The 27,817-nt window shown below is 35.8% G+C and overlaps 4 protein-coding genes across 6 annotated transcripts; 2 read left to right on the top strand and 2 right to left on the bottom strand.

Moving 5' to 3' along the window:
• Window positions 1-4,436: 4,436 nt before the first annotated feature.
• On the top strand, window positions 4,437-11,507 carry Tsen54 (tRNA splicing endonuclease subunit 54). 2 transcript variants are annotated; one of them, XM_028171296.2, is made up of 6 exons: window positions 4,437-4,769; window positions 4,859-5,023; window positions 5,401-5,548; window positions 6,041-6,536; window positions 8,127-9,891; window positions 11,325-11,507. In XM_028171296.2, the coding sequence occupies exons 1-6, from the start codon at window positions 4,747-4,749 to the stop codon at window positions 11,479-11,481; spliced, it is 2,754 nt and encodes a 917-aa protein (XP_028027097.2). In that variant the 5' UTR covers window positions 4,437-4,746; the 3' UTR covers window positions 11,482-11,507. The 2 variants fall into 2 exon arrangements, with proteins under 2 accessions (XP_028027097.2, XP_089590487.1); XM_089734361.1 differs by having other exon boundaries at window positions 4,448-4,769; window positions 5,401-5,559.
• A 1,605-nt stretch (window positions 11,508-13,112) lies between these two features.
• Window positions 13,113-20,653, bottom strand: Hs3st-B (Heparan sulfate 3-O sulfotransferase-B). Its single transcript, XM_028171269.2, has 6 exons — window positions 20,318-20,653; window positions 18,895-19,097; window positions 18,347-18,427; window positions 17,576-17,749; window positions 16,268-16,478; window positions 13,113-15,569 (listed from the first exon to the last, which is right to left on the bottom strand). The coding sequence occupies exons 1-6, from the start codon at window positions 20,423-20,425 to the stop codon at window positions 15,333-15,335; spliced, it is 1,014 nt and encodes a 337-aa protein (XP_028027070.2). The 5' UTR covers window positions 20,426-20,653; the 3' UTR covers window positions 13,113-15,332.
• A 709-nt stretch (window positions 20,654-21,362) lies between these two features.
• LOC114240660 (uncharacterized) lies at window positions 21,363-22,931 on the top strand. Its single transcript, XM_028171289.2, has 4 exons — window positions 21,363-22,055; window positions 22,128-22,365; window positions 22,499-22,678; window positions 22,770-22,931. Exons 1-4 carry the CDS (start codon window positions 21,904-21,906, stop codon window positions 22,848-22,850), a joined length of 651 nt encoding a protein of 216 aa, XP_028027090.2. The 5' UTR covers window positions 21,363-21,903; the 3' UTR covers window positions 22,851-22,931.
• Window positions 22,932-24,115: 1,184 nt separating this feature from the next.
• On the bottom strand, window positions 24,116-27,561 carry tzn (hydroxyacylglutathione hydrolase tenzing norgay). 2 transcript variants are annotated; one of them, XM_089734479.1, is made up of 5 exons: window positions 26,470-27,561; window positions 26,103-26,331; window positions 25,421-25,647; window positions 24,848-25,080; window positions 24,116-24,355 (listed from the first exon to the last, which is right to left on the bottom strand). In XM_089734479.1, the coding sequence occupies exons 2-5, from the start codon at window positions 26,270-26,272 to the stop codon at window positions 24,215-24,217; spliced, it is 771 nt and encodes a 256-aa protein (XP_089590605.1). In that variant the 5' UTR covers window positions 26,273-26,331; window positions 26,470-27,561; the 3' UTR covers window positions 24,116-24,214. The 2 variants fall into 2 exon arrangements, with proteins under 2 accessions (XP_089590605.1, XP_028027048.2); XM_028171247.2 differs by having other exon boundaries at window positions 26,623-27,561.
• Window positions 27,562-27,817: the final 256 nt, after the last annotated feature.

Genomic DNA, 27,817 nt, shown 5'->3' with positions numbered 1-27,817 from the left:
AAAACCACCGATAACACTATCCATCCATCACCCTATATGCCCAGCTACGTGAAGTTAGCAGTGAGTCTGTACGTCAAAATATAACATAAATAACGCGGTACGTATTCAAGGGTGCGCCACCCCTAGTCGTAGTCACTTACACCCTGCTGTCGCCCAATAGGTACGCAGCCATTATAAACAAAACCTTTAAAGTTCTTGAGTACACGTTTCACGCTACTTTTTGTTGTCTGGCGTTACTGAAATAGCTATCAAAGCTGACGGTCAGTTTTGATAGCTATTTTGATCCTTCACGGTGCTTTCGCACTGGCTCTTTATAAAAAAAATAACAAGATTATCAGTAAAATTTTGTATTTTAAATTCAATTTTTCAATCTACGCATAAACATGTACATACGTTTCTTTTTATCCGTACTTATATAATTAACCCAAAAGTTCTAGTCATCGCTTAGATTATATATATTTAAGATTAAATTGTTAAATGTGTATTTATTTATATATGTGAAATATAAATTAACATCAAAACGTTACAATTTAATGTATCTATTCATTCGTCATCGCTTTCGGTAAATGCGCTGAAAGGGAAAATCGACAAAAGAATCCTTTTTGGGAACGGGATAAGATGCGATGTGAAGAAAAAGACAGCGACAATTTTTCCGCTTCATATCTTTTTGTACATTTCATTACTTCCGCAATGTGTGGACGTAGCTGTCGGGTAACATCGGCAGAGTTCGGAAGACGTCGGGTTCCGTCGAGAATTTACGGGTAACTAATCGATACACAACGGACACGTAGGACTACGCCGTAGCTACTACGGACGTACTACAAGATTACACCTCTAGTGGGGACCATTGACCAAAGTAGTGCAATGCTTCATTCCATTTCAAGTTCCTGAAATTAGAAATGATTCGATGATATTAAGTTCTCAAAATAAATAAGAATTCATTTAGAAATTACAAGTTACAAGAATACATTTACAGGTTTTAATTCTCACATAAAACAATTCGCTTGAAATAAGCATTAACTAGTACGTGTAAGATTTTTTTAAAGAAAACGTATTTATTTGAACATCAGCAGCTTCATTCATAATTAGATATCCAAACAACTAACGCCATCTAGTGAATCCTTTTGACTGTTTAGTTGATCACGCATGCTTATTTTGAATTTATCATTTACTAGCTGACCCGGCAGACTCCGTAGTGCCTCAATCGATAAATAAAAGACCTAAACTTTTATATAGAATAAACTTAAAACAAACAAAAGGAATCCGTCCGACGGGGGACACGTCAAAGGGAAAACAAAATTGTTATTTTTATTTAATTCCGAGAATTTTCATATTTTTATACCTTTTAAACCTTCTCTGGACTTCCACAAATAATTCAAGACCAAAATTAGCCAAATTGGTCAAGCCGTTTTCATGTTATGTCGTGACAACGGAAAACGGGTTTCATTTTTATATATATAGTTTATTTTAATAAGTTTGAATTTGTGATAACAACGTAGATACCAACAATAGCAAAGCAATGAAATGTATATCTTTGTGTTTATTTTATCAACTTCGACAGGCTATTTAAGAAAAGTAGCCTATACATTCAGATTTTATTTTTAATTGCTTTCCTTTAGTTGCGTAGCATGCAACTATCCATAGCTTTTCAGTTAAAACTTAAAAGTTGTATTCTATTCATCACATAATTATTATGTTCGTATGCTTCATAATAATATAGCATTCACGTTTGTGATGTCCATGGTCTCTAGTAACCAATTAACCTCAAGTGGATATCGGTCACTTGTCCTAACTATAAAAAATGATTGAAATGAACAGTAAGTTTTCAAACCCGAATCCCATACTTTCATTTCGTAAAAAGTTACTGTACATCTCTACGGTGCTTTTAGGTACCTACCACAAGCACTGGTCACCGTCCTCGTCGAACCCGTCGCTTGCGATGAAGGGCTCGACGAGTGAATTTACCCACAGATACAGCCCATTGAGTTTCTCGCCGGATCTTCTCAGTGGGTCGCGTTTCCGGTACGGTGGTAGATTCTCGAAGCACTGCTCTTGCTAGGGCCAGTGTTAGAAACACTCCCGGTTAGAGCCCCGTGAGCTCCCCTACACGGCAAGAAGCTGAAATAGCCTCTCAAGGCTATCAGCATAAGTAGGGAAAAAAAGTACATCTTCTTCTTTCTCTCTTTATCTCTGCTCTACATTTTATAGGAAGTACCTACCTACCTAGATTTAATATGTAGGTATTTCTTTTTATGTTTGCTTTATGACATTATTTTCAGATTATCACCTCATTTATTTCTATTTGAGATTTAACAAATACTATCTTGAGTTGTTTAAATGATTTTCAATAGGCTTTCTGTAAGTTGTTGGTATAATTAAGTGAAGTTTTTCCAGGCCAGTATACTGAGACAAATACAATCTTCACTCAATCTGGATTCAGTATGCCGTTATCTTCCATTCATGAACGTGTTACTTGATCAGGTGTCCCGTCCGCGCGTAGCTGGAAATAGCCCCTTAAACTACTTGCAATTAAGTGAGGAAAAAAGATTAGGTGAGCAAAACAGGAAACTTTTCAACATCTGACACATGACTACCGTGAAAGCACTACCAGGTCAGATGTTTTACCTTCATAGACCTATAATCTATATAGTTATAGGTTTCATACTTCAGTGTTTGTGTTTACCTTCTATAAAGGAAAAAATAAGTTAATGGGGAACATTTGGAGAAAAATTCGATGGAGAGAAATCATTTGGAAAAAGTATATTTGGAATGCTAATTCTAGGCACGCCGGATTTTTTTTTGGAAATAGATATTGCTCTTTAACAATAAAAACATAGGCTTTTGGACGCTATTTAACAATAAATAAATAAGAATTTTAAAATATACGACTATATAATGCTGTCTCCATTGTTATGTATTCTCGTATTTTATTCTTTCCTTTTTCAATTTTTTTGAAATGCACCATTTTGGAAAAAATATTGAAATTTGGAAAATTCCAGAAACTACATCTTGCAGTCGTATATAAGCTTTGTGCCGTATATAATTCCATTTAAATTGGTGTTAAACTGCCAGTAGAGAGTACCATAATTATTTTCATCAGTGTTAAACATATGTGTATTATCTATGGTGTATAATCTATGCAAGTTTGAAGAGGACTTTTTGGCGGGAACGCGAGGAGTGAAGTTGTGTGATTTGTTTTATTTCGTCTATTTAGTGTTTCTTCGGGTTTAAATATGTAATAATGGTGGTTTATTAAATGCGGGAAAATGAAACAAAGTCGCTGGACGTAACTTCTCGGGATCCTCCAAAAAGTCCACTGAAAAAAACCCCAGTAAATGACCACCATTTTACTGAGATTATATTTCATCCCATATCATCTCATTTCATTTCATTTAATTTCATCCCAGCTGATTAATGTCTCAAATTAATCATCTTCACTTCATTTCACTCCTTAATATCATTTTTCATAAAAATTATGAATATAAATTAAAATAAGACATGACTTAAAGGTCTCAGTTAACAGGTCATAAAATTCCTTAAAAAAAAAAAAAAAATTGAAGATGACTTTTTGGCGGGAACGCGAGGAGTGAAGTTGTGTGATTTGGTTTATTTTGTCTATTTAATGTTTCTTCGGGTTTAGATGTGTAATAATGGTGGTTTGTTAACTGTTTAATATCTGTGAAAGTGTACAAATGTGAGAAAATGAAACAAAGCCGGTGGACGTAACTTCTCGGGATCCTCCAAAAAGTCCACTGAAAAAAAACCCAGTAAATGACCACCATTTTACTGAGCATATATTTCATCCCATATCATCTCATTTAATTTCATCCCAGTTGATTAATGTGTCAAATTAATCATCTTCACTTCATTTCATTTCATATTATCATTTTTCATAAAAATAAGATTAAATTAATAAATTGGTGGACATGACCTAAAGGTTTTAGTTACCAGGTCATAAAATACCTTAAAAAGCAAGTTTGAAGAGGACTTTTTGGCGGGAACGCGAGGAGTGAAAAGTTGTGTGATTTGTTTTATTCTTGTCTATTTAGTGTTTCTTCAGGTTTAAATGTGTAATAGCGGTAGTTTATTAACTGTTTAATATCTGTGAAAGTGGGACAATGAAACAAAGCCTCTGGATGTAACGTCCTCGGGATCCTCCAAAAAGTCCACTGGTATAATCTCAGTAAATGACCATTTTACTGAGATTATAATATTATATTTTCATCCCATATCATCGCATCTCATTTCATTTAATTTCATACCAGTTGATTAATGTCTCAAATTCATTATCTTCATTTCATTCATTTCTTTCATTTCATTTCATTTCATTTACTCCTTATTATCATTTTTCATAAAAATAAGAATATAAATTAAAATAAGACATGACCTAAAGGTCTTAGTTACCAAGACATCAAATCCCGTAAAAAAAAAGATAATATGATAACTTCGACTTTCCAAAGAAGAAAATCTAAAAGAGATCGGTTCATATTTTTCTTATTTACGTGTTTTGCAATCATTTAGAAATGATTATGAATGAATTAGTTATCTTTTATTCCAAGAATTAACTTAAAAATTTCTTCTACCTCTTAGTTGAGAAATGTTATAAAATTATTGTAGGTAAAATGTATTACTCTTCTCCGACTGTACTTACCTATCTAAAATTGAAAAGTGAAATAATTGAATTATTGAGGGTATGTTAAATTTTCCTAATTTTAAGACAAGCACATTCTCTAACATTGGGAAACAATGCCTGATCCAAAACTCCTATCGTAAGTATATTTATTCTAAATGCTTTTAAATGAATATTTGGTATCAATTTAATTAATTTATATTCGAAACATGGAATTACGATTTATAGAGGAGAAGAGTTAGTAGCAAAGGGTGTAACGAGAACTGAGGGTGCACTGCCCATCATTGGCCTCAAAGAAGTTGTACCAAACGGTTCTTGGTTAGAGCAAAAACAAATACAAGTGGCTTTGGAAGCTAGAAAACATTTAATCGAAGTTAATAGGATAGAAAAACAGTAAGTTATAACATAATATGAAACCACTAAACATAAGCACTCTGAAGGTTTTAATGCCTGGATATTATGAGTTATTCTGCACACTTTATCACAACCAATTATCACTAAATAATCAATCCAATCCAAAGTTTTAACTTGTTAAAATTAAAATTTCATTGGAAATATGTAGTGCATAAATACAAAAATCTATGTTTTTACAAAGCACTACAGACCATGTAAATTATGATTATTTTTACAAAATATTTTCTTGTAATTATTGGGTTTCATTCGATACTTAAAATGCTGCATTCCTTATTTGACATTGTCGTGTAATAAACAAAACACGTGTAATAAGTTCATAGCAGAGTAGCAGTATCACAGTTTTACAATTATTTCAGAGGTAGTTTATCACATGCTGAATGGAGAAACGATTTAAGGCTTGCTGAAGTAATTCGACAAACTGGTGGATACTGGCAGTTCTATGGACATCATCAAGGAAAAAAATTGTACCTAAAACCTGAAGAAGCACTATTTTTAATGGAAAGTGTGAGTCTATGGTATTAGGTTTTTTCATAGCATTTATGTCGATTATGTTAAAGAGCAATCGTTTTTTTTCTATAGTAGCTTGATAGGTGAACAAGCTTTTAATCCACAAGGTGGTATGTGTTCAACAGATCTAGAGATAACACAATGTAAATGCTGCCACCCACCTTGTGACATGAGTTTGCAGTCTTCAAACAGGAACACATGATTGTTTGCATGAGAAATTGGTAGTTGGTCGGACCTACACATGTAGGCCTATGATATACTCCACTGTTAAATATTAAAATCAGATATTGAAATGCATATTCTTTGCTTCAAGCATGTGCTTTAGGCCTGAAAAATGTGAGACTCTCTTTAAATTCTCTAAGTAACTTCATTTACAATTTAGAAATGAGAATTGTAAACAGACTGAAAATAAAACTATATCTTACATTTTAAATTGGTAGACATTTTAATTAAGCAAGTGGAATAAATCAAACTTTTTTTAATTTACAGAACTGTCTGCGCCTTAACAATAATGGTATAACAATGTCATTACAAGAAGCATATTCAATATTACTTAATGAACAATTGTTGTTACTGCAATATCAAGTTTATGCGTCGCTCAGTAGATTAGGATGTAAAGTCTACAGACATGTTGTTAATAAGAAAGAAAAAACAAATTCTAATGAAGATAAATTAGGAAATAGGATAACAAATAAAGATACTGATGTTAGTAGTGAAAGTAACATGGAAATTTATTATGGTATTACTGAAATTGGTACTCGAACTACTGAAAGACATGCTAACAAAAAAATTGATGATGGATCTGAGATATCAAATAAAAATAGTGAAAACAATGCCTATGATGAAGTACAGTTGAATGATAATGAAAGTATTGCTACCAGCAGCCAAGAAATTGATAACACTCACATTGTAAATTGTGAAAGCGATGATGAACTTACTGTTGTTATTCAAAATGATTCTTCCAAACAAAACAACAAAAATACAGGTAGATACAACAATTTTATTTTATTGCTCAGTAGACCGACATTACAAATGTTGTTTTTTTGGAATGCTTATAACAAATTATTTAGTAAATGTACTATAACAGACAAGTAGCCAATGGTGTGGATGTGAGTTTATACCCATGAGCGAGCTCATGTCGGCTTTGTCCTAAGTAGTTGCTCCTGGTAACAGTACCGAACTCTTTCCCGAATTCGATGTACAAGCTAACCCACGCATCAGCCCGCTGAGTTTCCCGCCGGATCTTTTGAGCGGGTCGCGATTCCGATCTGGTAGTAGATTCATCCGCGAAGCAGCTGCACTCTAGTTGCCAGGTCTCCTTCAAAGCTGTTAGCTAATCCCACCTTTTTTTTTTCCTACCTAATCCGGTAGCCTTGAGAGGCTATTCGAGCGTAACCTTAACTAGTAGGTGAGCTCACGGGGCTCAAACCTGACGACGTTGCTAACACGAACCCTAGCAAGAGCCGTGCTTCGCAGAATCTACCACCGGATCGAAAACGCGACCCACTGAGAAGATCCGGCGAGAAACTCGGTGGGCTGTGTCTGAGGGTTAATTTACTCGTCGAGCCCTTCGTCGCAAGCGACGGGTTCAACGAGAACGGTGACCGGACTCCCACCCCTGGCTGAGCCGTGGTCGCCCCTGTCTTAGAAGGGCCTCCGGGTCACCAGTAATTCTTCACTTATAAAAAAAAGTAGTTACTGGAGCATAGAGACATCACATCATGGATGCCGTCACCCATCTTGAACTATGAGGACTTGTATGGTATAATCGCTGTCCCACCTAGGTCTAGGGGTAGTAGTTGGTTTCTGTCCTTACGCAATTAATAATTTTTCTGAATTACAAGACGGTGTTGATCTTTCATCTCCAGTATCACAGGTGACGTGTGCCAAGTATTTCACAAAAGAAAGATTTCTTCCTACGGAATTTGAACACCGACACAGCATCTCTGAATATGAATATACCGCACAACTTATCCTTTAGGTCACGATAGCTAGACTAGATAGATATTTTGCAAATCACTCATAAATGGTACAACATTATTGGTTTATCATCATCATAGTCGGTTGCTCTTGGCACAACAGTCGTGGTCATGTGGAATTCTTGTTTATTAAAGCCTTGACAGATGTTCTCTATAGTTTGCGAACTGAGGCTTGGCGCACGCACTCGTTAAGTGGGGTTTCAGTAAGGTCTTTCACCTGATCAGTCCAGCGCATGGGGATTTGTCCACGAAATCTCTTACCATTTACCCTACTGATTAATGGTTCACATTAATTAAATTAGTACTTTTTTTTATTGCTTAGATGGGTGGACGAGCTTACAGCCCACCTGGTATTAAGTGGTTACTGAAGCCCATAGACATCCACAACGTAAATGCGCCACCCACCTTGGGATATAAGTTCTAAGGTCTCAAGTATAGTTACAACGGCTGCCCCACCCTACAAACCGAAACGCATTACTGCTTCACGTCAGAAATAGGCAGGGTGGTGGTACCCACCCACGCGAACTCACAAGGACCACAGTAAATTCTATAATTAGTAAAGTCTATAATTATTTTTTGTATCAATTGAATTACAGATGTTGAAGATTTGACACATAAAGAAGTTCCTGGTAAAAACACTCATAGTATTGATACAGACGTGTCAGCTGAAGCCGCTAGTAGCACTCGTGAATCGAATGACGAAACCGAACAAAATTTAAACGAGATGAAGCTACGAAAACTTTTGGAACGAAAATACAAATCCACTAATGCCAATGCACTCGAAATTAATTTCAAAAAGATACCGGACTTGTATCAGAAAACGTTTGCAACCGTGAAAGCGCCCGAAGAACAGTTCATACCTAAGAACATATACGTAAATAAAACGTCATACGTGCTCAACGTCGAGAATCTTAAAACTAAAGACGTTAGAAATACGTCGAGTAACTTATCCTACACATCCTCCGATGAACCAAACGAGTCGCTTAAAAGCATCGGGAACGGTTCGCGTAACGAAATACCCACCGCGACGCATTTCTACCCGAACACGAGCACACCAAGAATGACCAATCAACACAGACCTTACAACTGGTGGAGGCCGCGCGGGAACTTCAACTACTTTCATTTTAACATGTTCTTTCAGAGGCCATACTTTCCTCAGTATTTCGTACCGAGGTTTCAGTTCCAACCGAGGGTGCATCCGGTTTTCAGATCATACCCGGACATGAGGAACGCCCACACGAACGTTGAAAACGCACAAGGCACGAGGAACTCCCGGAAGCGACCACGCGACACACGGATGTACCATTTGCAAATAATCAAGAACCTCGCCGGGAGGCTGAAGAGGCTGATCGCTTCGGGGAATCTGCAGATATCAAATATACAGTCCATACAAAAAGTCATACAGACTTACAACCACAGTTACAAGTGTAAATTGACCCTCACCGATAACTTTGATCTCGTTGACGAGACGGTCGTTATTGAAACTATTGAATTGGATACCGAGGAAGAATCTCAAAATAAAAGGCAAAGAGTCAACGAAGACACCTTCACGGAAAACTTCAACAAGCTCAAAGAGCTAGCGTTGAAGTTGAAAGATTTGAACGAGAAAGACCAAGTCACGTCTCGGCACCGAAGGGCATTTTCGAACGCCATTAAAACTTTCAACAAGTCTTTCAACGCAGATATCTACATGAACAGCAACTACGACATGATCGACCGGAGGCAAGTGGTACTGGACACGAGCTCCGACTCCGAAGACGCATTGAATCAACCAAATGCGTTCACCAAGAAATTAAAAAATCCATTTAATATCATAAAGCGTTTTAACGAAATCCGCAACGTGCAATATACGATCAATAAGGACAACAACGTTGAACCGGAGTCGGATATTGTAAAACCATACGACACAAAACATCGGAGACCAGAAGAACTCAGTAAGCACTGGTATCCGAGTGATGATGATTTCGGTCGAGCCGAAGTCGTCCGACGCGACAACGCACGCATTACAGACATTTTCAACAACGGCTATATCTACAGTCTCATATCGGAGTGCCCGAATAAGTACGAAAGCTGGTTAGAAATTAAAATAGCTTTCTTAAAATGTATCGAAATCACCAATAAACACTATAAGAATCAAATTCCGTCAACTAGCGCTGACACGTCTGCTCTGCAGCCCCTAGTGAAGCCAGGTGACTTCGCCGACTTGCCGAAGATGTTGGAGAAATTGCAAATAATAACCGCAGACACTCACATTCCAAAGGAGACCAGCCTCCGAATAGATTTTGATGTTTACAACAGAAGTATAAAGAGTTTTAGAAAAAGCAACAAGCCAAAGCCAGATTTCCGTTTGAGCTGTATAGAGTGAGTATTTAAGTTTGACTTATAAAGTTTATTATTTAATAAAATTGCACCGTAGTTCCCCAAAGGTTGACAAAATACTTTTTGGAAGTGCTAAAAACTTTATTAAGTTTCTAGTCGAACAGGTAAACGTTTCCCAAACGCAAAGATCACGAACAAGAAAGTAAACAAAAAAACAAAACCTCAAATACTTAGAACTGCTAATACGATTTAATCTCGCTTTTTTGATTGAAAATGAAAAGTGAAAGTTTAGAAATATTTTATAAATACATAAATTGACGGTATTTAGCAATATATTAAAAAACAAATGCTAACGAATACTTTTTTAAGGGTGTTTATGACCTGGTAACTAGGACCTTTAGGTCAAGTCTTATTTTAATTTATATTCTTATTTTTATGAAAAATGATTATATGGAGTGAAATGAAATAAGATAATTAATTTGAGACATTAATCAACTGAGATGAAATTAAATGAAATGAGATGAGATGACATGGGATGAAATATAATAATCTCAGTAAAATGGTGGACATTTACTGAGACTTTTTCAGTGGTCTTTTTGTGGGATCCCGAGAAGTTACGTCCATCGGCTTTGTTTTATTTTCCCACATTTCACTTTCACAGATACTAAATAGATAATAAACCACTGTTATTACGCATATAAACCTGAAGAAACACTAAATAGATAAAAATAAACCCAATCACACAACTTCACTCCTCGCGTTCCCACCAAAAAGTCCTAACGAATACAAACCAGGTCAATCGTCCGTAAAACGTTCGAAACATTTCATATAATTAATGACAAAAAAAATAGGTGTAGTTTATTAATGAAGTTAACTTAAATCGAATAATTAACGCGATCGATAAAAACTGACGTCTAAACTAAACCGAGCCGGCACCTTAAACGCAACTGTTTTAAAATATGAATAAATTGCGTACATAGAGCGGCCACAATTCAACTATAGGAATGTGAACTCAGAATCCTGGATAGTTAAATATTAATTAAGTGAAGTACATACACGATCTCTTTTTCAAAGCACAGATGATTGTTTTGTAGTATGTTGTGGTTTATATAATTTATTTTATTTGATATGTATTTCTTATCTATGTATTTGTATGTGTCTATGTATTTGTTTTGGCATTTTAATTATAACCTAGTGTTTATTTTACTCATGTCTACTGTAATTCTTTAAATTATAGCCATGTATTAACTTCATCACAGCTATGCACTTCTTGAATCTTTCACTTCATCAACGAGGGTTAACTGGAAGAGAATGCCTGCATGGCGTTAAGTTCGCCTTTGTGCAATATTTTGTGCAATAAATAATATTCACCATTCGAACAAAATTTTTTTTACTACTTACCGTCATTTTTACAATTTTAATTTAATAATGTCAGCTTATCCATGATCCCTAGTCATTTTGTTTTCGTTTTTCAGCGAATCATGTTGCCTTCCATCAGCAGCGGATGTCTCAGCTCTAATATCGAAATACGAAGACGATGTACCGACAATATTCGCCGTTGTAGGCCTCGGCAGTATCTCATATGTACAAATAAAGCCAATCGTATTACCAGTGTATATGCCTAACGAATAATGTAAATAAAATTCCTTTTATATTAATTCCAGTGGTTTTTATTGTTGAGTAGGGTGATTTTTGAATAATAAAATACCGAGTGTGTATCGCTGTGATCAGCGCCGTATACGTGAAATATAATTATTTTAATTAGTAGCTATGTCTTTCTCAAACCTATCATTCATGTTTCTTACGGAAACAAATCAATTTTTTAATGTTAAAAATTATGTTTGGGGGCATGGCACAAAAAAGCTTTGGAAACACTGGTCCTAGATAGAAACCTTGCCGAACAATAACTCGAAGTGTCAGGGCTGCTCCAAGTCTGCGGTTAGTCGAGACTGAATGAGTAGTCCGCAGTGCGGTAGTTGACGTTGGTGATGCGCTATCGGTACAAATGTGAAGGTTGCTGTTACGTCGCTGGTCATCAACTTAGAATGGATTATTCTGTAAACAAACGGTATCAAGACTACCAAGGTTCTAGTTCGGAACTTTTAAATACGCAAGATCTGGCTTCTATATGTTCTAATATTATAGCACATAAGTAGATAAAGGCGTGGATGAAACATTTGATTTAACAATTTTTTGTTTTAAATCACCCGCCCTTATTCTATCTAAATATGCCCTATTGTATTCAGTTTAGGTATAATAATATATGCAATAAACTGAACCAACTATAGTCAGATTTTTCTAAAACACGAAATTAAAAGAAGAAATTTGTTTTTCCATATCTATTTATTCTCACCGTTATCACGATTAGCCCATATATGTATGTATGTTATACTCTGAATTATTTAAAAAAGTTTTAGTTGACAAACTAAGTTTCAGTGAATTATGGAGTTTTACGGAAGACGTACATATGAAGTGGTTTTTTGCAAAGCAATTTCGTTTTTTCCATAGATAAATACAATTAATGAGTTTTTTCGTAACTGGATATAATAGTGTCTATAGTAAACTCTAATATTATTTGCATCCAGCATGCTAGTGTTACAAGTAAATAAAAAAGTACACATTTTTATGGAGCCCCCGTAAGCGCTTAAACCTTTTTATTGAACATTAAAATGTTTATTAAGATCGGTCTAAGTTCAAAATATAGTTGAAATATATTCGTATGGTTATATTCATATTTAGCTGAAACAATATAAATAATATGATTTAAATCCTTATCGCTAAGTATATTTTGAAAATATTAACATCGACACCTTTTCTTTTTTAGAGTTATTCTTGCCGTTATTGGTGTTCGATCTGAGATCATTAATGAAAAATCTAAAAAATTACTTCTCTAGCTTTTGGCATGTAAGTTCCAATTTCGGCCACATACTATATGCTTGCAATTAGACCCTCCTAAGCCATACTACCGTAACCTTAACCTTTAAACATTTCCCAACTTCTGTAAATATAATATTTTCAATGTAAAGATCATTTTACACATCTAGAAATTCCCCGCATTGTTGATAAAGAAAATACACTAAAATTGATTTCAATGCAAATCCGCTTGATAAATTGTAAATTTTCATGTGAAATAAAAGAATTTGTTTTTAGTAAATAATAGACACGTACGTTGCGTTCACCGTTTATTGACACACTGAAGTGAATACTTACTTACAAACATAACAGTTTTAGTATTTACAAAATGATTCAAGTTTATTTTTAACGTTATGACCACTACTAAAACTATATATTATTTAATAATATAACCTTAATCAGCTATAGAAGAAAAGTCTATTCTTAATTTATAACACATTCACAATACTTCTTCTTCAGTCCTTTTAATAATACTTTCAGTTTTCTCCAAAGATTTTATTGGACTTTGTAATTTCAGTCAATCGTTTACAAACACAACCGTCGTACATTACGTGAATACAATTACATTATAAGTATACATAAGCCTATAGATTGATGAGACTTTAGTCTGAGTGTTTTTTTTTTTTTTTTTTTCATTTCGTTAATTACATTAGGCGAGTAGTTTTGAACACATTGAACTTGGATCCCATCCATTGTATATTTAGGCGCTGCCATATTGTTCCTTAGTTGCCGAACTGTGTGCTTAGTGCGAGTTTTTTAACGTTCTCGATAGCGTAAAAGTTAACTCATATTTGTATGAATTGGGATCGTTTGCCGCTATGGGCGCTGTCCCAACTGCATACAAAATTGGGTTAACTTTTACGCTATCGAGAACGTTAAGAAACTCGCACTAAGCACACTGGTTCTTTTTTTGCGATGGGAGGGTCGCTGTCTGTCCAAAGATCTTGCAGCTTAGTCAAAACGAATGGGCGAATTCGAGGGTCAGGAGGGGACAGTTTTGCTAACAGCTGCTCGAGCATCAGCGGAGGCCTAACAGCTCAGCCTTTTTCTCCCTTTTTTCCTACCAAATCGTCGTAGCAAAAGGTGCTATTCCACCTATACCCGAATTGGTAGGTGAACTTACGGAGTTCAACCTGGGAGGACTTTTTAGCCCTAGCAAGTTTAGTTCTACCCGGTATCTACCACCGGATCGGAATCGCGACCCACAGAGAAAATCCAGCGATCATACACACGTATTAAATTGCATACTTTCATTAACATCAAATACTAGACGCAACAGATCCTATCCCTATCTTCAGATATTACTTAAAAGTCTTTTCATTATATTTCAGTTTTCAGTTTTCTTAGGGATCTAAAGAACTAATGCTATGTCGTTACAAAACAACACATTCTAAATCTATTGATATTAATAACTACTGATCCTGTAACACAAGTTCTTTACGAACTTACCACGGGACCAGTTAACGTGGCGTGATTGTTAGTAAAATATTTATATTATATTACTGATATACATAATGATATTTAGTACATTGTAAATGTGGACATACCTATACTTAAATTATCTATCTATATTACAATTCTTACCATATAGCATTCTAAAAATGATCTAGTAACAAAATGATCCTAATGTAGGTATTTATTTCCTCACAATCGTAAAAATTGTGAAAATGGAAATAATAAAAATAGGAACTAGAAATCGAATATTTTTTTTTTTTTTTTTTTTTTTTTTATTGCATAGCTGTGTGGACGAGCTCACAGCCCACCTGATGTTAAGTGGTTACTGGAGCCCATAGACATCTACAACGTAAATGCGCCACACACCTTGAGATATAGTTCTAAGGTCTCAGTATAGTCAACGGCTGCCCCACCCTTCAAACCGAAACGCATTACTGCTTCACGGCAGAAATAGGCGGGGCGGTGGTACCTACCCGCGCGGACTCACAAGAGGTCCTACCACCAGTAATTACGCAAATTATAATTTTGCGGGTTTCATTTTTATTACACGATGTTATTCCTTCACCGTGGAAGTCAATCGTGAACATTTGTTGAGTACGTATTTCATTAGAAAAATTGGTACCCGCCTGCGGGATTCGAACACCGGTGCATCGCTTCAACACGAATGCACCGGACGTCTTATCCGTTAGGCCACGACGACTACATGCTATGACGACTATGCTACAATCTAACAGTTTTAAATAATGATATCTCTGACCGTGCATTTCAGTATCTATTTTCTTACACTAGGTATCTCAGTAAACTAGTCCTTTAGCTGTTGGGTTTCAGAGCCCATAGACAAACACATTCTTAATGCCGCCGCCATCCACTTCGAATTATGACCTCGAAGTAAATTTTAGCTGTCCCATCTTTCCGACCGGAACGCAAAACTGCCTCATAGCCGAAACAAAGTCACAATATGCATTACATAAAACCAAAACTTAACCATACACATCAAGTTTACGACATTTACCACTATCAGTAACGCTCACACGGAATCACATTTATCAGCTACCACTTTAATTAAGATCACTATGAAGCCTTGATAACACTACTAAGATCACAAACCATACCACTCAAGGCCACCCAAAGTTAATGCCGGATAATCGATAAAAAATCTCATTTAATGGCCGATAAAAATCGCGCAGTCTCTTCAAAGCGGTCGGGTCGATTCGCGGATGATTCCTTCCTTTAGTTTTGCCCAGGCAGTGTGGGCTCGAACTGCTTTCCGACTTCAGCAGACAGGGGAAGCCTTTGGCTGAATTAAAATAGAAGTGTTTCTCTGTTATCACGCGCTTGAGGCCGAGGAAGTCCTATAAAAACATATCTAATGACAATACAAAATCATTTGTTATCAAAACGCAATTAGTAAGTTTGGACAGTGGCGGATTAAAGGTCTAGAGCGCCCTAGACAATCACTTTATCAGCGCCCATGTGCCGGCCATAAATGGCCATCATACTATAAATGCATACTACAACATACTATAAATTTTAACTAGTTGTAGCCGCGCCTTTACCCCGCCCGACGCTCGAGAACGACAACGACGCAACAAACCCGCAATATTGCATAATACGAGTATATCGATGCTTGTGCAATATAATCTAATATAGATCAGCATTTAGTTCTTAATCGTCGATATGTTATTTTCTTTATTTATTTAAAAATTCTGAGCTCGCACGCCCCTTGTAACTACACGCCCCTAGGCACATGCCTAGTTTGCCTTATGGATAATCCGCCTCTGAGTATGGACATCCTTGGAGCTCACACTAAGTACGTCTGTATCGTGAGTAGCTGAACATAAACAAGTTCTATTGCTTAGATGGGTGGACGAGCTCACAGCCCACCTGGTGTTAAGTGGTTACTGGAGCCCATAGACATCCACAACGTAAATGCGCCACCCACCTTGAGATATAAGTTCTAAGGTCTCAAATGTAGTTACAACGGCTGCTCCACCCTTCAAACCGAAACCGCGCGGACTCTCAAGAGGTCCTACCACCAGTAAATACAGACCTGTACTTTCGCCATTTCAGCAGCGGGATCGGCAACGAGCGTCTCCCCGTTCACAAGCAGGAGCCTATCTCTTCGGAACCTTCGCAACCAGCGGCGCAGCGGTCGGGCGTACACTCCCAGCCGCACTGGAGCCCATGTCGGGTCCACTGCGCTGCAACCGGACCTGTTACTCAGGGCTAGTTGCTCGAATGGCGCCAGCGAGGGTCGCTTACTGGAGAACGAAACGAAGTGTCTGGTTTTTTAAGCGCCAATGATTCTATTGTTTAATGCCTTCGTAGGTAGTGCGTGATCATCGTACCACATGGACGTCAATAATGCCAAAAATGTGGATGTTTAAATTCTTGGCAAAAAAAAATAATCTAGTTATTGATGGGTACACATAAAAAAGAAGTTTAAATTCAAACGGTTTTGATTATTTTTTATTACTGTCAGATTGTCTATAGCAAAACAAATTCGTTTGGAGAATCTTGAGTGTCTAAGCTAAAATTTGTTGATACAAAAGGGGCTGGTCCACAACTAGCTTACCTAACATACGTGTTTATATGAAATTGAGTTCTAACCAGATTTCGATAAAGATGAAATTTTTTTTATTGCCTAAATGGGTAGATGAACTCATCGAATTTTTTTTTTATTGCTTAGATGGGTGGGAAAAAAAAAAAAAAAATTAGTTCTAAGGTCTCAGTATAGTTACAACGGCTACCCCACCCTTCGAACCGAAACGCATTACTGCTTCACGGCGGAAATAGGCGGGGTGGTGGTACCTACCCGTGCAGACTTCCAAGAGGTCTTACCACCAGTGATTACGCAAATTATAATTTTGCGGGTTTGATTTTTATTACACGATGTTATTCCTTCACCGTGGAAGTCAATCGTGAACATTTTTTGAGTACGTATTTCATTAGAAAAATTTGTACCCGCCTGCGGGATTCGAACACCGGTGCATCGCTATATACGAATGCACCGAACGTCTTCTCCTTTAGGCCACGACGACTACATAGAAATCCATAGGAATTAATAATGTAAATACAGCCGCCCGTCTTAAGTCTCAACCGTAATTATTATAATGAGACCTTAGAACTCATACCTCAAGGTGGGTGGCACCATTTACGTGGTACATGTCTATGAGCTCCGGCACCCACTTATCACCAGGTGGGCCGTTAACCCGTCTATGCAATATAAAAAAAGTACAACTGCTTCACGGCAGTAAAAGGCAGAGTGGTGGTACGTACTCAAGTGGGCTCACAGAACCAAGCCCTATCACCAGTAAAATCGATATTCTTCAGAAAATAAGGTCCGAAAATGCCTCACCTTGCCGACTGGGTGTAATCGCTTATAGCTCTAGTGACCGGATTTCGGACCACAGCCAAGAGTTTCATTGAAGGATTCATAGCATAGACCCGTTTTGGCGCCGACTTCGTCACCCAATATGACGGAGTCTTCTCCATTGTAATCTGACCCTCCAATGTTAGGGGCATCCGTTCTCTGAAACCAATATATTATCTTAGGGCTGATCTACGGTAAACAATTTCACGAGATGATCTGTCATAATATTAATTAAATAACAAGGCGCTAACAGTCAGTTCTGAAAATTCTAGCCCATAGACACAACAGCCTGATTTTCTCGCCGGATCTTCTCAGTGGGTCGCGATCCCGATCTGGTAGTAGATTCAGCGAAGCACTGTTCTTATTAGGGCCAGTGTTAGCAATTTTCTCAGGTTGACCCCATGAGCTCACCTACCGTTCCGCGTGAAGTTGGACTACCCCTTAGACTACCAATGATTTGGTTGGCATAAATTCGAAATCACATCACTTATAAACGAATAAATTAGTGATGTGCCTTTTTCTTCTTTCAGCCAACAGAAGTCCACTTCTGGACATAAGCCTCCTCCAAGACTCGTCACAACGACCGGTCCTCTGTTGTCTGCATAGGTATCCGCGACCTTCAACATGGTCTCCCTTATGTGAGGCCTTCCTACCCTAGTCATGTGCCTACTACCATATTATAGCTATATTCCATTGTAAACTAGTAAAATAATCGAATTTTCAAATCCCATTTTGAAAACGGTAACGCAACCTTACCTGTACCACTCGAATCCTTTGTGATAATATTTATCGAAGAAATGGATTTCGGAGACCGCAGCTCGGACGTCCGGATGCAACCTGATATTAAATAGACATTGTAATTTTTTACTGGTGGTAGGACCTCTTGTGAGTCCGCACGGGTAGGTACCACCACCCGGCCTATTTCTGCCGTGAAGCAGTAATGCGTTTCGGTTTGAATGGTGGGGCAGCCGTTGTAACTATACTGAGACTTTAGAACTTATATCTCATGAAACCTCTATGAAATACTAGCTGTACTCGTCCGCTTCGCTGGGCATTTAAAATTAACATTATTATTTCTCACCCCCACAAAAATTCTCATCATTAACGCCCCCGCAACTGGTGTGGGGAGACCACCACTCACATAAATATTAGCCTGTCCATTAAGTACACGTATTTTCTACATGGATACCGAGTTTCAAATCAATCGGATGCATGGTTCAGTAGTTATAACGGAACATCCGTAAAAACCACTGTAGATTTATATATTATATTAGTATAGATGTATCTTTATGTCTAAAGGCTACCTTAAGAATTCCAAGAGCGCTCGCGTACCACACTTCTTGACTCCAATAATGAGAGCGTCTGGGAGCCTCCTGACGGGCCCAGCGTTACGGCTCAATCTCGTATACTTGTAGTCTTCAACGTCAAACCCTAGGAACGAAGCGAAACGGAACGCTCCGCTCTTGTACTTTGATATGTGGCTTTTCAAAATCGTTTTCAGCGTGGGCTGAAATTATTATTGTAAATGATTAAAAATATGAATTTATTGAAGCGAAAAACAGTAGTTCAGTGGTAAGTAAATATGGAAATCGTTTTTTAAAATTGATCTAATTCAAAAAAATTAAGCTAAATTGATTCCGGTGATAGATTCTGCGAAGCACGGCTCTTGCTAGGGTTTGTGTTAGTAACAACGTCAGGTTTGAGCCCCGAGAGCTCACCTACTCGCCCGGTGATGCTGATGTAGTCTATGTAGACCACCAACTTAGGTAGGGAAAAAAAAACTAAATGGATAGATACAGTTACGCCTTATAATAATGGTTAGGGGGCTACAGTGTAAGGTATCTGTTTTTCTAGGCCCTAATACATTATGATATCATCCCAAAACAGTGACAGACTTAGGCTTGATGCCGCCGTAGGTCCTGTTAATCGCGCCGCCCTTAATGTTAGAATAAATTTTAATAATTTAGATCCAATATTTTTATTATATTTATAAAATAAATTTATTCCCTTAGAATAACATTTTCAATGTTTTTTTTCTTCTTTCAATTAGGTAGTTCCTACAAAAAATTTCAGATATATTTTTAATGAAAAAATATTTTTTAATAAATAATGTTCTGACATTTGAATAAACACTAAAATGATATTTAATACATGCATATCTACGGTATGCCGCTACTCCAATCATACCGCCCTAGGCCCGGGCCTCATTTTTAAAATTACTATTTCACTATCATATGGTTACAGAGATATCTGCACTCACAACTTTCGTCTTTCACACACTTGAATGCAGGTTTTTTTACAACGCCCCCTACAAAACTAAATTGCCAAAAATTTATAAATTTGAAATTTATTAACTTAATAAACATTATATTCCAACAAGTATTAAAACTTAGAAGGGCCAATATACGAGTAAGTTAAATAAAATTGAGTAAGGAAAAAACCTATCTCACTAGCCTTATAATTAGTATCTTGGGTATGTAATGATCATAAGGCATATCTCTTTTACCGCGCGGAATGTGTGGTCTTGCATCGCATATTAGTGACCACTTACCATTAAGCAGGGTACGAATGTGTGGTCGTCTGTTTATGAATATAAAAATTTTATAACACAACATTGAAAACATACAATTACTTGATAAAACCATTTCAGCTTTAAAAACGATGTTTACATAAAATCATAAGTCAATAAGTTGTTTAGTTAGGCTGAATAAAATTATGTAGGTATACCTGTTTGTCAACTATACAAAAATTTATCGTATAAAACAAATATAATAGGAACATTATTATGAAATAGGTAAACATAGTTCGTTTTGCAAGCACCGGAACATATTTCATTGCTGATCATTTTTTTCAAAAACACGGCTATTTTTTATTGATTTCACATTATAAATCAATGAATTATGCACAAATACTGCAACACAAACTAAATAAATACTCTAAAACTTATGACTATAGCTTAATGCAGTGTGGACGGCGCAGTCAACTGAACGAAATTGATATGGTATTATTCTGCAACGATACGATCGATGTATTAACCCGGGAAACAGGCTTAGTACCGCGCAAACGCGATTCGTTCGAGTACCTACATTTTAAGAACAAAATAATTCCCGCCAATTTAAGCTACGCCTATTAACAATGTGTATTTTAAATATAGTCTGCCTCTATCGTAATGATTTTAGGATACACTATGGTTTAAATAAAATTTGTAAGACTTTAGGCTTCGATGACGAAGTAGAGACTTCCGCAACATTGAATATAGGTAATAACATTCTCTCACAGGCTAAATTCTATAGACGTCAATCTTTATCTTTTTAATGTCTTTTTCGTTTATTCTAATTTCAAGTCATACCGATTCCAGAAAATTACCCAAACAAAAAATATAGTTATTTAAATATATAAAAATTATATACCTAGTAATTGAAAGCGCGTAGCTACCACTGACTTTCCTGCTCGTTTTAGTTTCTTTTATAGCTCCCAAATATTTTTGCTCCAATACTTCCATCCTTTAATCGTTTATGTTGATGTCTGTTTCCTGGTTGCATTCCCATTACTACTGATTTCTGAATAAACAGGAATGCTTACAGATATAGTGTTTACATTTGAAACGTTAGATTATCAAAGGATTCAGCAACACCGAACTATTTACTATGCTCCATATTGCTATTCGAATCTATCTAATTATTCTAATAATCTATCTGTTAAAACTCTTTCTGTTTTTGGTACCATAACAAAAATGAACATAATAATATGTAAGCACATCAAAAAGAGTTGAACATTTTGACGTTTGGTCGTGAATGCGAGCGGTGAATTGTTTTATTTTATTAATTTAATGCCTTCAGGTTGCTTAGGGTTTAAGATGTAATCATAGTAGCTTATTAACCATTTGGTATATATGTGTAAAAGTAATTGAAAAAATTAAATTGGACATGCCTTCTCAAGTTCATCACAAAATTTTAGTCTTTTAATCCAATGTTCAGTTTTTTAGACAGATTAATTTTATTTCATTGCGCTCAATATTTCTTTTCACATTACATAGTATTAAACAATCCATCGAGTTTCTACAAGTTTTTGATCTAGTACAAAATGGATTCCTAGAGTGCTTTTTTGGAGCACACTGATATTCTGCACCAACTGGCATCATGTAAATTTATGTGAATTTGGAAAATGTGGAGTCCCAAAAGGGAGATAGACCTAGCCATAGATTACATACAATGTCCCCAGTTGTACCAACACTTAGAACATATTTTCTGACAAGCGACAACCGACAAAGAAACTTGATCGTGGTGAACTTTGAAGCTGAGAAATAAATTAAAATGACAGTACAACAGCTCAACTCAAATAATTCTGACGACTCAGATGATATGGTTAGTTTACCGCCCGAAGAAGAAATTTATAGACGAAAATATCAACTGCTATTGGAACGATGTGAAGTCTTGCAACAGGATAACGAAAGAATCATAAACAGGTTCAATTTTCGTGTCGTATTTGTTACTATAGTGATTTAATGTGGAATTTATAACGTGTAATGTTCTTATAGGATACACGAAGTGAAAAAAGTGACTAAAAGGTACCGTAAAGATATTAAGTTAGTGATTGAAAGGTTGGACAGACATGGCGATCCTTTTAGGAGCGCTGTATTGGAAATGGATACGAAATCTGAGACTGTCCAGAGACCTGCTCGTTCTGTAGCGAAAGTACAACCAGTCGCCAAACAAACCGACAAACAAAACGGAGGAAAAAAAACAGGAGCCAAACGAAAAACAAAGGCAGAGAAGGTCAATTATTTATGTATTTTAAATAATTTTATGTAGATTAATCTTAAAATGTATTGAAGTTTAAGTCATGTAAATAATTATATAAGAATCCGCATCTTATTGTAAAGCTAATTTAAATTAATTTACTTTACAGCCTGAAAAAGATCCTAATGCTCCAAAGAAACCTTGTAATGCATTTTTCCAATTTTGTCAAGAACAGAGGCCTTTGGTAGTTGCTGAAGCTAATTCAGAAGTAGGTGCAGAACCATCCAAACAAGAAGTTACTAGACAATTGGCATCAAGATGGAGAGCTTTGACGAATGATGAAAAAAGGGTATGTTAGTTTATAATTATACACAAGTAATCACAAATTGTTCACTTAGTGTTGGAGAACTAAAACTGTTTACTTTTATATTATTTTCTAGGTATATGTGGCAATGTTTGAGAGGTCAAAAGAGAAATATGCAGAAGAAATGACAGCATATAATATCAAAAAGGAACAATGATGTACCGGCAATAGTATTAAATTCTATTGTGATATCAGCTTTAAGTCTAGGTTAAATTTTGTAAATACAATGTTTTATAAATCTGTTTTTTTAATTGAGATGTCTTGTTTGAGATGATCGATGATGATTGATGATGATTCGATTATCTCGTTTTCATCATTACAGTTCATCGCACCACGCTCCACCAGAGTAGAGTTCGGATATACAACGTGGAGCCACTGCGTTCATCCACAATGCGTTTCTAGAGATCTTTTTTGTTATGTACCATCCAGCTTTAGAATGTGCTCCCCTCTGCGGTGTTTACTGAGTGCTATGACATGTACTTCTTCAAACGATGCTTGTGGAGAGTATTTAATGGTAGGCAGCAGCTTGGCTATGTTCCTAACATTGCTGAAGTCCATGGCAACGGTAGCCACTCACCATGAAGTGGGTAGCATACAGGGCCAATAAAAATTTTTTTAAAATGTCATTGTAAGGTTTATCAGCTTATGTTCGCAGGTTGAAATATCTTAGATTAACAAACAGCAAACTAGGAAAAACTAATATTACAATTAATATTCATTTGCCCTAAGATTTAGAGATATAAGATTTCCAGGGCTATGAGACTAGTAAAACCTGAGCAACAATATGAAAACATCAAATTCTTAAAATTACTTGCGTGTCTTCCTCTGTAACAGAATCATCTGAAATCCAGCAAAAGAATCCTGTGTTCAGTATTACAGCAGTACAATTAGATGAATGGTTTAGAAACATATAGAGTAGTGTGAAAAATAAATTAAATACTAATGTTCCTTTTTTTAGATCCAAATATATAGGCTTACTAGAAATCATATATGGATTTTGTCATACAGTAATAGCAGAGTGTTTGGAAGTTGGGTAGTGGTAATTATTTGATTTGTGGGTTCCAATAAGATGAAATAGTCTTGAAACTAAAAATATTACTTATTTTGAGGCAATAAGAATAATGGAATGTGCACTACCTAAGGCACCATTGAGTCTAGGATTGAAGAAGTGACTTATTATTAATTGCCTTAGCATTTGAATGAGATGTGGCCCACTTGGTGTTAAGTGGTCACTGGACTCTATTTACTAGTGGTAAGGAGTCTTGTGAGCTCACACAGGTTGGTACCAAAACCCTGCCTATTTCTGCCATGAAGCTACAACGCATTTTGGTTTGAAGGGTGGGACAGTACTACTACCATACCTTGTTTTTATCTAATATCCATCAGGTATGTAAATTAAATGGCATTATAAATGAAATAAAATTTAATAAAAGAAAACAACAATTTATTGAATATACAAAAATAAAGACCAATATATGCTCCAGAAATGCAACAGTTTTTTTTATTTATATAAAAAGAGATTTACTTAAATGTATCTTTTTCTAGCCGTATTGCTTTCATAGTATCAATCGGATCATTTTTTCCAGTGTGATTCTGAACTGCCAACTCAGTGACCCTCATGAATGGATTGTATAGTTTCTCTTCACCTATCGTAGAAGGCACCTGAAATATTAAGAATATCATTTTTATTTGTCTCTCGCGACTGGATAGAATGTACATTGTAAACAACTTTAAAAAATTATCCAAAGTACAAAAAAAAACAACTGAATTCTAGTCAGTATTAATGATGGTTCTTAATCTGATTTGGATTTGGTAAGTTCCTGAGGTATGCTAACACAAGGCGAATTAGCTTCTTTTTTTATTGCTCAGATGGACGAGCTCGCGGCCTACCTGGTGTTATCACCTAAGCCCATAGACATCAAAAACGTAAATGCCACCCTCCTTGAGGCACGAGTTCTAAGCCTCAGTTTTATAGTACAATGGCTGCCCCACCCTTCAACCAAAATGCATTATTGCTTCATGGCAGAAAAAGGCAGGGTGGTGGCACCAACCCATGTGGGTTAACAACACGCCCTACTGCTTACTTAGTGTAGCCAACCTATGAACATTTTCGACTACTTTAAATAATATATGATGTATAATTGTGTTTCATACTGTGGGCTTTCCCTGGTTTCGCCTGTCTTGTGACCAGCTAATTTTGGCTTTGACATTCTCATTAGTAGGTTCTACGTGAGCAGCAAATTTTAAATTCTGCAAAGTGTACTCATGGCCACAAAACACTTTAGTGTGGTCAGGCAGGCTGCTCAGAATTGTTATTAATGCTTTGTACATTTGATCCGCCGTGCCTTCAAAGAACCTGCCACATCCACCTAAGAAGAGTGTATCCCCTGAAAATGAAAATGATTTTAGACAGTTTATAATTATTTTTACTAAGTTTAACATGATAAATTACACCACAATATAATTGAAATAAATTTCAATAAAAACTCATTCTCAGAATATGTAGTGTGTTCAAGTTAAATTATCAATATTATTACTGTGTAAATAGATTTTTAGTGTAATTTATACAACTATAGTTTTCAGACTATTTAATCTATAATTTATCTATTATCTCACTGAAGTTTTATCAGTAGTACATTAAACTCCACAAAATGTTACATCATTCATTAATGCATTGGGTAGTAATGTACCGCTTTTTCATTACATATTTATGTTTACTACACTCACCGGTGAAGACAACTGAATCGTTTCCTTCTTCTGGAGCAGTTACGAAATAACATATATGCCCAGTTGTATGACAGGGTGTAAAAAGACACTGTACATTCAGGTTACTGATATTAAACTTTGTATTGTGTTCAACTTTTTTTGTGAGGGCTCCGATCCTGTCGTCACCTCCATAAACTATTAAACCTGGGCGTTCTTTGATGAGATCTTCATTTCCACCAGCATGATCCCTAGAAAAGACAACATTTTTAAGAGTTTATAGGAAAGTTCACTTATATTATTGTTTGATTTAACAAAGTAAAAAAATGAGTCAATAGGATGTTTGACTAAATTTAGTAATTTAATGATTTGGAATACATGCCTGAGCCTGAGGTTACTACATATTTTACCCACTAGTACATAATGCATTATGGGAACAATCCTCAGACTTTTTAGTGAATATGAATATAAGCCAAATTAAGGTGTTATTTATGAAGACAGCACTGTCTGCAAAATACAAATTGAACTCAGCTGGTGTAGAGTCAAAAGAGGATTTCCATCATTGCAGTTGCTTTTAATGAATTTACAAAATATGTTGTTTTATTCATGTTTGTTTCAAGAAAGGTTCCCTGACATGCTCCATTTGAAAGTTAAGATAATCGAGCAACTTATATCATCAAGGTAGCTGTTTGTTTATAAAAATTACCAATGATGATGAGTAGTTAGAACAGTAGTCAAATTCACACCCTGTTCTTCAACAGCTTTTAAAACTGTTTTAGGTTCCACAGGATCAACAATAGCAGCTTCCTTTGTTGCCTTGTCTACAATCAAGTACATGTAGTTGTCCTGGAGTGCTGGCAGGATTTTTACATCCATGTTTTTATACTGGTGGTCCTCTTGGGAACTGTGAGCTTCCCTTTGATTGCGAATTAACGCTGGAAAAAAATTGTTTTCTGTTTTTTAGGCTTTTACTTTTCGTGGATGGCTGGTGGTAAATTGCTTGGGTAACATTTGAGCTTAAAACAGTTACCAGTAGCCAGTAAAAATTAATAATAGAAAGTTTATAAAATTACCGGTTTATGCCGCGGTCGACGACGTATGGGTGTGTTAATCACAAATTTTTATTCAATACCTCTTCATACAATTTTCATTAAATATGTTGTTAGGAGTGCAACTAATTAGTCGGCGAGTTTTCAACCTTTTTTAAATAATAATATACTACGTACCTCGAAAATAAAGTTTAGTTATTCGCTGAGAAAGGCCAGACGGCAACGAATTTACAAATCTGGCAAGCATTGAATAAATTTGTTTTTTTAAAAAGAATAATGTTTAATGATGATGTTTTTGTTGGTCATTACAAAATATCTAGTGGTATTTAATCTCAAATCACAGATTTTTTGTTGTTTAACTACACAAATTATAATCAGTCTTTTGTTCTTATCAGTCACGAATACCCATTGAGGGATGATGGATAGATTAAACAAGCCTAACAAATAGACGGTCACCTTACTCTTGCTGATAGATATTACCTATAGTCGGATTTTTTATTAGACGAAGTCAACTGACGTTTACTGTGTTGTCAGTTTTTGATGAAATAAAAATAGTGTTGTGACAAAGTGAACGATTGAAAAAACTCCTGAATTAATGAAATTGCCTCGATTGTCTAGTGAATAGTTGGTGTGCCGAATTGCCGATATCGGGTACGGGATTCGAATTTTAGGCGTGTTTTGTACATACCAACGAGTTTTCGACGAAATATTATGTTCCTATAGTATCTACCTGAACTGAATACCGAGTGTTTTAAACATTAAGAAAAACATTGCGGGAAAGCTTGTTAGACTGTCCTATTTCCAATACATCATATAGTTGAAACTATAGATGTATAAAATATAACAATTATAGGTAGGTTATGAAAATAAATAAAAACTGATTGTAGTTACATACTACTAGTAACGTATATTGGAGCACTTTAATACAATTTTATTGTAAAATATAAATAATATTCTTTTATAGTTTGAATTTAATGATTAACTCTTCACACTCATTGTTCATTCATGTGATTGAACGAGAACCGAACGCATCACTATTACTTTAAATATAGCAACATTATTTCACAAAGTGACATTAGCTACTGTCAGCTGGCTTCGTCTAATTAAAAATCCGACTATACACCTTTATTAAGTGTATAATCTATGCCTACACCTATTATCTCTTGCTGACTACCTAGCACTTTTGTCAACTTTTTGACATTATTTCGATTTCATGGTTGTCAAATGACAAAATTCAATACTGTCATTGTAATATTGCATGTCAATATTCTAGTGTTTCACAAAATATATCACTGATCTGTTAAATAGATCACATGCATCTTTGAAACAATGAAATATTTTACTATTTTTATCATTTAGCTTATGTTTCTCA

This window comes from Bombyx mandarina, chromosome 17, assembly GCF_030267445.1.
Source record: "Bombyx mandarina strain Sakado chromosome 17, ASM3026744v2".
Lineage (NCBI taxonomy): Eukaryota > Metazoa > Arthropoda > Insecta > Lepidoptera > Bombycidae > Bombyx > Bombyx mandarina.
Note: the sequence above shows the minus strand (reverse complement) of the source record. Positions and strands in the feature narration are given on the sequence as shown.

Excerpts from the sequence above, each read along its gene's own strand:
- Tsen54 (XM_028171296.2), top strand. The coding sequence starts at position 4,747 with ATGCCTGATCCAAAACTCCTATC. Across the intron at positions 6,537-8,126 it reads ACAAAACAACAAAAATACAG|ATGTTGAAGATTTGACACAT; the intron begins GTAGATACAACA and ends ATTGAATTACAG. Across the intron at positions 9,892-11,324 it reads TTCCGTTTGAGCTGTATAGA|CGAATCATGTTGCCTTCCAT; the intron begins GTGAGTATTTAA and ends TTCGTTTTTCAG.
- Hs3st-B (XM_028171269.2), bottom strand. The coding sequence starts at position 20,425 with ATGAAATATGTTCCGGTGCTTGCAAAACGAACTATGTTTACCTATTTC. Across the intron at positions 17,750-18,346 it reads AAAGGATTCGAGTGGTACAG|AGAACGGATGCCCCTAACAT; the intron begins GTAAGGTTGCGT and ends TATTGGTTTCAG. Across the intron at positions 16,479-17,575 it reads GATTACACCCAGTCGGCAAG|TAAGCGACCCTCGCTGGCGC; the intron begins GTGAGGCATTTT and ends TTCGTTCTCCAG.
- LOC114240660 (XM_028171289.2), top strand. The coding sequence starts at position 21,904 with ATGACAGTACAACAGCTCAACTCAAATAATTCTGACGACTCAGATGAT. Across the intron at positions 22,056-22,127 it reads AACGAAAGAATCATAAACAG|GATACACGAAGTGAAAAAAG; the intron begins GTTCAATTTTCG and ends ATGTTCTTATAG. Across the intron at positions 22,679-22,769 it reads TGACGAATGATGAAAAAAGG|GTATATGTGGCAATGTTTGA; the intron begins GTATGTTAGTTT and ends ATTATTTTCTAG.
- tzn (XM_028171247.2), bottom strand. The coding sequence starts at position 26,692 with ATGCTTGCCAGATTTGTAAATTCGTTGCCGTCTGGCCTTTCTCAGCGA. Across the intron at positions 26,332-26,622 it reads AACTAAACTTTATTTTCGAG|CGTTAATTCGCAATCAAAGG; the intron begins GTACGTAGTATA and ends ATTTTTTTCCAG. Across the intron at positions 25,081-25,420 it reads CGATTCAGTTGTCTTCACCG|GGGATACACTCTTCTTAGGT; the intron begins GTGAGTGTAGTA and ends TTTCATTTTCAG.